This window comes from Pleurodeles waltl, chromosome 7, assembly GCF_031143425.1.
Source record: "Pleurodeles waltl isolate 20211129_DDA chromosome 7, aPleWal1.hap1.20221129, whole genome shotgun sequence".
In the NCBI taxonomy this organism is placed as follows: domain Eukaryota; kingdom Metazoa; phylum Chordata; class Amphibia; order Caudata; family Salamandridae; genus Pleurodeles; species Pleurodeles waltl.
The window spans coordinates 1,296,449,886-1,296,462,775 of NC_090446.1; the positions used below are offsets into that span (position 1 = coordinate 1,296,449,886).

Consider the following 12,890-nt stretch of genomic DNA (forward strand, 5'->3'; position numbering starts at 1 on the left):
ACTAACTCAATAAAATGTGAGACCTATTGCATTGCATATGCTTGTTTTTATTGCTGACAGGCTTTTATTTTCATGCATTTTTCACTGTTCGATGACATTGTACGTATGGCTATGCACAGCATTACTGTGACTTGTCAAACTGCTGTTGTATTAAGTTAGGATATTCGCATAATTTTTGTGTTAGTATTCTAGGTGACCATTCATCTGGGTGACACCTGGGTGATTTTTAGTAAATGTGCCTTGTTTAGTGACATTATTGTCATTGGAGTATGAGTAACAATCTCAGAGTTAGTGGCGGTTAATATATATATATACATACATATAAGTATAGTGTTATCATGAACTCTTCATAAGGAGCTGGAGCTTTGAGGTAACTTGCAAGGGACTTTACCTCTACATGTTTACTCTTGCTTACTCGTGCTATTTAATGTGCCACATTAAGAAACTGTTTGTGCTGTTTTCATAGTTTCAGCTGTTGAACCTTTAGCCTGGAGTGGGAACTGTATGACTCGGTCTCAGAACAGATCTATTAATTTCATTTGTTGATGCCAGGCATAAGCTTACCCTCTATCATGACACTGCATTAGATACTATGCACCATTTGTGGTATTGTTGACAGACTACAAACCAGCTGTGTGCCATGCTCTTATACTTTCTTAGTGGGTTGTATCAAGAAATGCTGTGAAGCAACTCTTGCAGAGTCGCATCTTTGGTACATAAGAACCCACTCTCTGTTTCCAGTAGAATAGTTACTACACGGAAGCGGAGCACCCGTTTAGACTCTCAAAATTTTCACAGAATGATTTATTTAAACTTTTATCAGTCGCACAAAACCCTGCCTGCGAAAAGTAGAGCGGACAATTGAGGACTTTGTCAGTATTTCATGAAAATAGCTAATACATCAGAAATTTGAGGACAGAGATGCAATTTTCACTATTTACTCAGATAGGATTGTCCATTGTGACGTTTTGATAGATGAACACGATTTCACCCACTGTGGCCCTCATTTCCAGTTGGTCGGTATATTCAGACCCATGCGTAAATTCCCGTTTACGACTGGGTCGGAATTAGGAGTTGTTCGGTATTTAATGCATCTGATAGTTGCAGGATGCATTAAATACCTCAACCTTCGTTAAAGTTCAGCAGGACAAGCCTGCCGAAATGTAACGGGTGAAAAGCAATACGGTATTTACGTTATCATGCATATTTTGGTGTGTGTTATTCCCCATCCACTCGCAATAGGTGTTACTTATCGCACTTGATAAATAGCATACCCGTGGTATCGTTATTTATCAATAACACCCAAACCCATAATCGGTATCCTTGACAGCTATTCAGATGTCTTTTCAACAGGTGCACGTCAAACGAACGTGCAATTCGAGTCATCACTTTTATGAACAAGAGGTGAAGAGAGGGGTAGCAAGTGGTGAGGCGGAGGAACAAATAAGGAATTGAAAACTGAAGCAGGAGAGAAAGAAGAAGGGGACCGATGAACGGGTCACGGTGGAAGGAGAGACAAAGAATACCGAGGGAATTCTAGTAAAGCAACAGAAGAGGATAAGGGAGGCATGTAAAAGAGATGAGAAGTGTTGGCAAAAGGGCAAAGTCGATAAAGTGAATGATGGAGGATGAAATTGCGGAGAAATGGAAACGGACAGTGGGTGAGCGAGATGAAATGGAGCTGGTTATGGGGAAGATGATTGGAGAAAGAGAGAGAGGTACATATTGGCAAGCTTAAAGAGGTAAGGAAGCCGACATGAAAAGTAGATGGTTAACAAGCGGGAAGGTGAGCATAATCACACAAGGTGTGACAGACGGAATGAACTACAGGGCTTTTAAAAACCCCTCCTCCGTGGGTAGAAAATATACGTAAATGCAAGGTTCTTTGTAACTAACGTGAAACGTCATGTCATGCATTGCTACCAATGTATCGAGTAAGTTTTCGATTCTTAGGCTTAGCATTACAACATTAACTTTGGCTTAGACGTGGTTTAAATAAATGTATGCATTGTGAAGATGGCAACAGGAGCCTCTGGTTAAGGTTTTACTTTTATTTCCGTATGGTATGAAGATGATTTTTTTATGGTTGGGGGTGGGAGGCATATCATTTTCTCTTAATAAGACTGCATCAATCTTTTGAGAAATATGTAGCACTGAGTCGATTACAGAGCACTTGTTCCTTATATAAAGAGGTCTGTTGCCTTTCGGCTTGGTTCGTCTTATAGTAATACCATATACATGCATATATACATGTACAAGTAATAACCCATTTTAAACCAGACGGAAGTATATATTATACAGTTTAATGAGAACAACTATGTTAATTATAATTTCATATAGATACTTATTAATCCCTGCTCTCATTTTATATCACACTTTGTCTACCCATCACCATGTCATGTTCTATCAATCTATCCTCCATTCCCACTCTGACTCATCCCAAATCCATTCTACTACTAGAATCTCCTAAATAACTCTTCCTAAGCTCTTCCCTCCTCTTCCACATCTAACTCACCCAAAACTCACTTTACTACCATGATCTCCCAAACAACCCTATTAAATTCTCCCTCATTTATCTCACCCTGCTACTATGACCCGTTTAGACTCTCAATATTTTCACAGAATGATAACCCTTTCCACAGACTCTTCCCTCCTCCATCCCCCTTTACTCATCCCAAGCCTAAATCCTATTACCAAAAAACTCACAATTAACACCTCTGGATTCTGCCACCTCCGCCCCACCATTACTCCAGTCAATCCAACTAACAAACTCACATATCCGCGGCTCAAATTAACTCATAATAATACTAAAACTGTACTCTTATTTTCCTCTACTAATCCACCACTAATTCCTTTTGGGTTCCGGAGTAGCTTCCTACTCGCCGAAAAGTGCCTCAACGCCTCGTATGGGGTAGTAAGCGCTATATAAATACTATCACAATGCAATACAATATATTCAGCGTTAATCATGCTTTGTTATACTCAGGCTGCCCAGCTTTACATATTGAGATTATTGCAAACTGGCAAGGAGTTTTAGTGATGCATGTGGGTAGAAGGTGCATTTCTTTTTTTGTTACAAGAGTGTAAAATACTCAGACTTGGCAAATCATGACACTTTGGTGCAGTACTCAGAGCAGAGCAGCAAATTGTTGGCACTGTGTCCCACTACTTTTGCAAAACAGTCGAGTATTGTTTTCCCTTCCCATTCCAAAACATAACTGATGTTTTGCACAGCCTTCTGAAACATGCCTATTTTCATCTTTTTGCAAAAGGCATCCTTCACAAATGCCAAAAGTGTTTTCTACCCTATCTTGCCTTTTGAGGTGCTATCTTGAGAAGAGTGTCCATTCTAGCTAAAGTATGGATGCAGCCTGTTGGAGACTGAATTTGCCGGAGCTGTACACTGCATAAAGCCAAATTGGCTAGAACAGAAACTCGTTACTGAGTAATGCAATATAGTTAATGTCCATCGTGTATTGTTTTGAAGCATGTTTCTCTCAGCTTGTTGAAAGTAAATGTTTACCATGTCTTTCTTTTTCGTTACCAGGTCAGCCTGGACCTGGGAAATGGAAGCTAATGTGGGAGAGGATGGTATTCACTTTCAGAGTTATCCATTTGACTTCTTAGAATTCCTGAACCACCAACGGTTTGAGCCTATGGATGTTTACAACCATCAGGAGCAGAGCAAAGCTGTTGCTTCACTGCCATGCCCTCAAACACAGTTCGACTATAGTCACCAGCCTCTAGCCAGTCATCTTCAGTTTGACCGGGTTGGTACTTCAAAATCTAAGGAATTTAAATCAGAGGATCAAACTTCCTCCACTGCCAGTTCAGTTGATGTGACTGCATCCATTCCAAAGAAAAACGACTCTACCACTACCCCGCAGTACACTGTGCAATCCCCTGTGGCAGCTGTTCAAACTCTGTTTGATGCTACAGCTGCCTTCAGTTCTTCTCAGTGGGGCATTGTTGATCTCTCCAGCCATCAGCATCTCTTTACAAACCTGAAGCGGGCTATACCAGCTCAGCCAATCCAGCCCGAAGACCAGGGGAAGGAGGACAAGAATTACTTCAGGCAGCTGAAGTATTTAATTGACCGTCGCTTTCCTTGCAGTGTGTGTCATAAGTCCTTCAAGCAGTCATCTCACCTCGTGCAGCACATGCTAGTGCACACTGGGGAGCGGCCATACGAGTGCACTACTTGTGGGCGTACCTACAACCACATCTCCAGCCTAATCCGACATCGGCGCTGCCACAGGGAGGAAGTGGTTACCACAGAAAGCACAACTCCAGCAGCACAGGAAGGGGCATTACCAGTAGCTCCCATGTCTGGGTCAGTAGAAGTTATCCTTAGTCAGCAGGAAGGCCCTTTTACTTGCAGCCAGTGCTTGAAGGTTTTTAAGAAGCAGAGTCACCTGCATCAGCATCAGATCATCCACACTGGAGAGAAGCCTTTTAGCTGTGCAGTGTGTGAAAAGAGTTTCAACCGTCGGGAGAGCCTTAAACGACATGAGAGAACTCATTCTGATCTTCTGCGTGTGCAGTGTGAAGTGTGTGGCAAGGAGTTTCGTGATGTTTCCTATCTGACAAAACACCAAGTAACCCACACTGGTGAGCGCCCTGATTACAAGTGTGATTTGTGTGGGAAAGGCTATATTGCCCTTCAGAGCCTACTGAAGCACCAACAGACGCACAAAGATGAGAGAACCAACATTCTTCCCCTAGCAACATCTTTTACACTGCCAGATGCCCACGGAGGGAAAGCCAAAGAGCCCAGTACTCAAGTCTCTTATGATAATTTGCCCATTCCACCTCAGACTGCACCCTCAGGTTCCAGCGAGATTGAAAATACTGGGCCAGCAGCTGCAGTACCTCACGGCAGAACGACACCCCTTCACAAAGGTTCACCAGCGTCAGCTAGCAGTCACAAGAACTATTGCTGTGGCATCTGTGGGCGTGGCTTTGGCCGCAGAGAAACCTTGAAGCGCCATGACCGCATACACACTGGTGAGAAGCCGCACCAGTGCACAATCTGTGGAAAGAGGTTCCGGGAGTCCTTTCACCTCACGAAACACCATGTCGTGCACACCAGGGAGAGACCCTACAAGTGTGACCTGTGCGGGAAGGTGTTCGGCTATCCACAGAGTTTGACCCGGCACAAACAGATCCACAGACTTCAACTGCCATGCTCTCTACCTTCTGGCAGCCTTCTACCTGATGGTCTGACCTTTGGTTGCCTGGAATGCGGTGAGCGCTTCCCAGATTCCTTCCTACTCATGAACCACAAGGAGTTGCACATGGGCGAAAAACCATACGCCTGTGATGTCTGTGCAAAGTGCTTTGGTTTCATTGAAAATTTATTGTGGCACAAACTTATTCACCAGACTGAGCCTGAGAGGCTCATTTCACCAGTAGGATCCTGCCAGGTTGGTTCAGAACAGCAGCAGACCAGCAGTATGCCAAATGGACTCCCCAGCACAACAGTCCCAATGGTGGTGGCAACCCCAGCAGCTACAGTGGGTGCTACTCCAGTGGAAGAACATCCAGTGATACCTAGTGGGGAGCGATTTTTCTGTAGCATATGTGGTCAGAGCTTTAAGCACTTCTTAGGACTTGTAATCCACAAGTACGTCCACTTGGTAAAAAGGACTCCAGCTTGCAATGTCTGTGGTCAGAGCTTTGCGAGAGCCTATGACCTGCTCCTTCACCGCCGCACCCATGTGCAGAAGAGGCACTTCATATGCTCCGTTTGCGGCAAGCGGTTCTGGGAGGCAGCCCTACTGATGCGGCATCAGCGCTGCCACACAGAGGAGCGTCCCTACCGCTGCACAGTCTGTGGCCGGGGATTCCAATATTCCTGGTACCTACGCCAACACAAGGTAGTCCATACTGGGGAGCGGGCCTACAAGTGTGCCCTGTGCAACAAGCGTTTCGCCCAATCATCTAGTCTGGCAGAACATCAGCGCCTCCATGTAGTTGCCCGACCTCAGCGCTGCCAAATCTGCAACAAGACATTCCGCTATCGCTCTAATCTGATGGAGCACCAACGAGTGCACCTCGGTGAGAAGATGTACCGCTGCGACCTATGTGGCAAGAGCTTTTTCTACCTCTCCTCCATCCTCCGGCACCAGCGTTCGCATGATGCCAAGCGTGATCTGCGCTGCTCCTGCTGTTTTAAACTCTTCAAAGACCCCAAATACTTCAGCAAACACCTGCAGACTCACCAGGGGGGACGGCCCTTTAAGTGTGGTGCCTGTGGGGAGGGGTTTGGTAACACCTATGGCCTGAAGAAACATCGCCAGGTCCATAAAACAGCAAGGTTGGCTGCAGCAATAGCTGAAAGTAACAAGGCCTCTGATATAGCTGCGTCTGTCACACACATGCATGTCGTTAGCAGCAGACATTAAAGATACGCAAAGGGAATGATTTTGGCCATCGGTGCTTGATTTGCAGAACCTGTTGTCGATAACATTGGGTGTAATTTTGAGGGCATCACTATGTCAATACATTTTACAGGTTTTGACCAACAATATTTTTGTTAGTAATGTAACACCACGCTGAGAGCTTGTAAGATAAAAAGCACTTGTCGTTGGTCTGCCAGAAATGAGTGGCATGCAACAGAGACTGCTTTCTTCTTTTCTTCTCTTACCAACTCTGCACAGACACTTATGAAGACAGAATGGTTGTGTGAATATATTCATATATATGAAGGTGAGATCCAACTGTTATGTAGGACGTGGATGGATTCTGTAGTACTGAAGGACTGATCTCAGTATTTGCCACTACAATAAGATCATGTCTACAATCATGTCAAATAATATTTCGCTGCAGTGGCTTAGGCATTAGTGCTCTCTAAAAGAACATTGTGCTTTTGACGAACTTACGAAACCGTGGGAAAACTGCATTGCTATGCTTAGGCAGAGGACTTGTAGCCAAAGAGAACTTGCACTGGTGTGTTGCCACATAACCAGAATGGCAGCCATTGGTTACATACTCTGTCGGCCACACAAGAAGGCATCCTTAATTACGTTGGACATAACTTCTACAATGGTGGAGTATTCAGCTGTGGTCCTTGTAACAAAGCCTTCAACCTTTTTTTGTGTAAAGATGGATGGATGGGTGGATTGGAGAGAAGCAAAACAATCTAAATAATAAAAATATTGAACATTCCTTAACATAAATCAAGAAAAGGATATACATTCCCAAAAGTCAAATAATCAGGATCGCTCTTTTTCATCATGTCATTTCTCTTCCTTATCTCCAGTGTCATACTTGCGTAGGCACAAATTAAGAGCCAAAACCATTCTAGAATAGTTGATGAAATTGCACCTTAAACTTAGATTAGGATAGGAAACATTTGTGGCAGATCAGGCCCTACAAGGTTCCCTAGGTTCTGGAAAAAAGTGGTATCAGAAAAGCAATTTCACTTTGTCATCCTTATGAATACATTTCATACCTGTATGTGCACTACTCGGTTTCACTACATGGCTCAAAAATGGGAAGCAGCATTTTTTTTGTCTATTTTTTTATTTTTATTTTTTTTATTTTTTACTTCCCACACCACTTCATCCGGCTGCATGCACTCTTCCGTGACGCAGGGTCTATTGTTTATACCGCTTGTCGGCGCATCTGTTCACTGGAAGTATGGGCCAAAGAAAAGTAATCCGTGCTTGACATGTATCCTCGACACTGACAAAATAACAATACCGCACAACTCCTTCGAGAATCTTTTGGGCATCTTAATACAGATGCATGCTGTAGAACTAGTCACATAGGGATTTTTTTTTTTTTTTAAAAAAGCTTTTTATCTTTTAGGTATTATTACGTCACTAGCGTAATAAAACAATGCACTTTATGGGGGACATATTCCTTATCCAGAAATACTGGTCAGTCATTGAGCATTGTCACTTTGAATGTGTCTGATGAAAATGTAGGCTTGGAACACACTAATTCTGCTGTCCTATTGTATAGAAGAAAGGTTCTCTGGTATATCCATGTTTGATCGATGTGCTTTAGTGTGATTTCAGTATGGTGCATCAGCACCATGAATATCAGAAAAAAGTAAATTCATATGCAGCAGATGACGTCAAATAATCAGACTCGAACAACTACTTACAGATGCAGAGATGTCTCTCCTGATCCATTGCGTGCATGGAATTGCACATTCCCATGATCAATTTTCCAGCCACTGCTTGTAAACTTGTGATGTTTTTCCGTGTACATACTGAACCGATTATGCTGTTGTGCTAATATGTATCATCAAAGTTGCATGGTAATTTGTTTCATAGGTGGGAATATTGTGAGGGCAAACCAAATATGGTACACTGCTAATTACATGATGATTGTGGTTTATGTGTAGCAGTGGGCAGAGTAGGTGATGAGGGAAAGTCAATAGAGCTTTATGTCTCTTTTATAATTGTGTTTCGTTGTATAACTAAGCAGCCCCACAAAGAAAACAGAACATTCAGCCTTTTTGCTATAATGAGCACCTATATTTGTATCTATGTGGAGCTGCAGCTAGAGGTTGAGATAAGCAAATCCTTGCATAAAGCATAGATTTTAAGGGGCGAGGAAGTTTGGGGCTGATGTGTGTGCGTGTGTCTCTGTCTTTGAAGTGTGACTGATGCACCCCCAGGCAGAATGTGCCTTCTTATGCTGGCTGACCAGCACAATGAAAGGTTCGTTTTACTTTAGCGCAGAGCATCCAGGTTGGGTGGCTCAAAATGTCCTCTTGCGTATTGTATCTTTGATATTTATATGTTACATAGCAAGTTTTCTGCAGCATCATCCTATTCTAGATTCCCTTGCTGTGCAGTGTTCTGCCATCTAGACATGAGTCTGGTAACCTTGGAATAACATTTTTGTTTTAACAACCATAGGCAGTTACTGTAACTCATTTATGAGGTTGAATCTAAGTCCAAAATGTACTACTAAGGAGTCACTATCTTTAGAGTCTTTTTTTCTGCCTTTGGGCTTAGAAGCATAGGACACCACTCCTGTCAGTGATTCAGAATGCAGTAATATCTACCCTTTGAAGATGTCGGTTACTAGGTTATTAAGAAATTCAAACAATATTGTTGAGCCAACCCATCAAAGACATTAATGACATTGGAGAATCTAGGTTTTGCTTTGGACTTCAGTCATAGGAGGCATGGAACTTACATTTTTCATGGACGGATCATTTTCCTGCTTCTTATGCAAGCCATAACTTTTTAGGGTCGAACCTGCGTTGCATGCGCTCGCGCATGCGTATCGCAGCAAGACGCTTTTGTATTTAGAAAAGGGCTTGGAGCCCTGTCAACTTCACATCAGTGTTTTTTATCGGTTCGTGGGCTTGCCTAATAAAATCTGCTTGCTTTCATTAGTCGAAGGCACGCCTACGTCATGCCTTTTCCGGTGGCTAGCCCTCCTCGAGCGCAGCGACCAAGTACAGAAAACATGCGAGGCTCGCTGTTTTCCATCGGGCTCGTGGACTTGTTTTTCTCTAATTTACAAGCGCAATCTCACTTGGCAGAAGTCGAGCGCTTTACATAGTTAATTTCACTTTTTCGGGATGTGTACATAAATGCACTTTTGCCCGATAGGTGAAAAGTCGGGTTAGGAGTTTACAACGCGATCAGCTCTAATATGAGCAAACGTAAGACCCGTTGCATTGTAAATGCTTGTTTTTTTTTAGAAATGTGGGAAATCCAGTACAATCTTTATCCATGGTGTCACTGCAACTTGTCATAGTTATTTATGCACGTGTGCAGTGTTTGACTACCCATAGGTCCTATTTCAGAGGATTGTGCTGCTGCTGCCTTACTTAAACAAAGGCTCTTAAAAACACAGGTTGCTTGGTCGGAGAAATTACAGGAGTCGGATGTAGAAGATTTATCCATCATCTGTTAACATACACATACCTCCAAAATAAATTCTAACTTGGCCGAAAAAACGTAAGCTCTTAATGCCTCAAACTCCAAGATAAAACCTCCATCTTTAATGCTGAAATGTTTGACAGTTAGAAATGTGCCAAAAAAGAAGAAATCTACTGGTTTGAAAGACAAATCAGTGGTGAAACGCCTAAAAACTCAACTCCACTTTATTTGAATATCGATATCAGATGAAGGTGACTGCACCTCCATCAAAGAATAAAAATGTGCCACAGGTCGAGTCAAAAGCTCTCATGCAAACCTAGAAGTGGAAAATGAAAAGCAGCTGTTAACTCCTGATCCAGAGAGCGGGCAGGAACAATATGATGTATTAGGTGTGTAGGACTCGCAATGGCCCCCATGCTTAGAAGATAATGGCTAGAAGATAATTATGATAACGCAGAGAGCAAAAATAACACTTGTGGAAAATATTGATGTGGATCACTTCAAGAGGATGTTGAATCCTACCTCAGTAGGCCATCCCCTCCATATGTTTTATTCATGTACCATGCTGTAGTACAAATAGTAGAAGAGACATGAGGTCCATTTAGTGGAGGACCAAGACGGGTGGTAGCTATTGTAGACATAACACCCCTCACAAAGAAGAAATCAGTTTCTTACTATGCTGCCAAGCATCCTTAAGCAAAGCAAGGAGGTATTCATATACCCAGCTTCAACACCAGCGTGGAGAAAAGGGTAAGGCCTTTCACAAGAACCTACGAATATAGAAATACACATAGACAGCAGGTCCACCTTCGGATAAAGATAACAAGAGGCTAGATTGTGTGGGAATGGAAATGTAACGAGAGCTAAGGTAATCCATTTGCAGGTGAACATTTATTTGTAGATGCAGTGGGTGATTCCTCAGAATAAAAGGGTTAATGAGCCCGCACCAGCTTTGGAAGCTCTGCAGCTAGGAGGCACGTTTCACAGAGAATCACCAAACTGTATATATGAACATGTCCATTCTCCTTTTCTACAGTCCCAGTATCAAACAGGCCAAAGTAAAATGTCACCCTAGTCTTTGTCACAGTATCAACAAGACAGTCAACCAAGACACTCCTTTTGAAGGAGAGTAGAAGAGAATGCTCCAATACTGGAAGTAGCCCAATCAGACAAGTGACCCTGTTCAAGGTGCTTGTAACAAATAGTACCCACTGGGGCACAGTGAGTCATTACTTGTCAAGCTGGCAGGAAATCACCTTAGACGAGTGAGAGCTGAATGGTAGGCTTTCACATTCCAATGCAGGATTGACTAAACAGCCAACATAAGGACTACGAATTAACAGATTATTAAAAAATCAGAAATTCCATGTGACTAGACTACAAGCAATAATACTTATAGTGAAAGAGGAGGATTATGTAGCAGCAATATCTGGCTACCTCTAGGTATCGGCCAGCAAACAGCATTGCAGATACCTGCGTTTGTGACTGAGAGTGGGAGGCATTCGTTATCCACCCTAAGTGAAACCCTTTGGAATAAAATCTGCACCAAGAGTTTTTCCAAAAATTTCGACCAGTAGAAGCTGTGTATCTGAGATGACATTTCATTTATGCTTGCCTCTACCTGGATGATTGTCTGATCAAGGGTAACTTCTTCCAATAATTTTATTCCTACAGGTTATTCACGTGCTGTAAAGATTGGGCCTCACAACCAACATGAGAAAATCATACTTATACGATCACAACATAAAATGATGGGAGCATAATTTGATAACAAGACAGCTATAGTTATCCCAGCGCAGACGAGAGGACTGGCATTACAGGAAATGTTTTGCATTACCCAAACATTTCAGTGACAAAAGGTATTACAATGTCGGGAACAATGGCATTCTGTATTCCACCCAGACTGCATGAAGATCTACACGGGAAACCAGTGAGTCACATTCAGTGGGAGACTCCGAGCATTTAGTGGTACTCAGACGGATTACAGAAATAATTACAATGGGGGACAGAAGATAATGTAGCAGAACTGACATTTTTACGGAAGCAGTCGCAGCTGTGACCACAACAAATGCTTCATAAACAGGCTGGGGTACACATCTAACTTCAAGTCGGAGGTCCGTGGACGTCAGAAGAAACAAAGCAGATAGATGTTTTGAAGACAGACTTCCTTCTGTGGAAGCCATTTGAAAGTCAAGTGGTAGTGAAGATAGAGCAAATGTAAACAGAGAACAAAATGGCAATGTTCCACATAAAACAAGCAGTATATGACAAAGTTGTACATTTTCTCCAAAATAACTCACAATCTGTGGAATAGGGTCATCCAAAGACAAATATCACAGATGGCAACACACGCACAGGAGTATAAATCACAGACAGGCAGGTATATTACATGATCTGGAACTGGATCACAAAATGCCTTTGCATCCAGGTTTCAACAACTCGTTTTACAGGGGAATGCACCGTCTGCCACTTGGTACAGAACATTTGCTTCTGCTTTTCTGAAAATTATCCCACTAGTTGTAGGCAAATTCATGTATGCGCATAAAACCCTGATCGTACTAGTTATTCAGTGGGCCAGATGGTCATGGCATGCACGATTTATATATCCAGGCATTGTTTAATGTGTTTTTTGTTATTTGTTTTTATTGGCATTTCCATAAGTACAGGAGCACACAGTGCACTTCAGAACACATTCCAGTAACAATACGGTAATACTCAAGCTGGTGAAAGCAGAAGTAATACTTTGATTCGCTCCTGAGGGCAGTTTATAGCATCTCCCTCCAACGGGAAACATCCTTTTTTACGACTTTTTTTTTTACGAAAGTCGTGGTTAACGAAAGCGCAACAACGCTTTTTTTTAACCACGACTCCGGTTTTTTGTGCCTTAACTACGTATGTTCTGAACAACAAACATGCGTGGTTAAGGTACAAAGAAGGGAGTTGGCGAAGGTAAGTGGTGGGTTTAGGTTTTGGGGAGGGGGTGGGGGGCCAGGGGGTTTTAGGGTGGGGTTGGGGGGGTGGGGCGTTTTGGTT

At 42.7% G+C, this 12,890-nt stretch overlaps 1 protein-coding gene across 1 annotated transcript in view; it reads left to right on the top strand.

Moving 5' to 3' along the window:
- Positions 1-7,789, top strand: part of ZNF865 (zinc finger protein 865) — a 40,456-nt gene extending 32,667 nt beyond the window's left edge. The window contains exon 2 of the mRNA XM_069200541.1: positions 3,548-7,789. Within this exon, the coding sequence (XP_069056642.1) occupies positions 3,567-6,407 (2,841 nt within the window). The 5' untranslated portion in view covers positions 3,548-3,566 and the 3' untranslated portion in view covers positions 6,408-7,789. The remainder of the gene's footprint in view (positions 1-3,547) is intronic.
- The last annotated feature ends 5,101 nt before the right edge of the window (positions 7,790-12,890 follow it).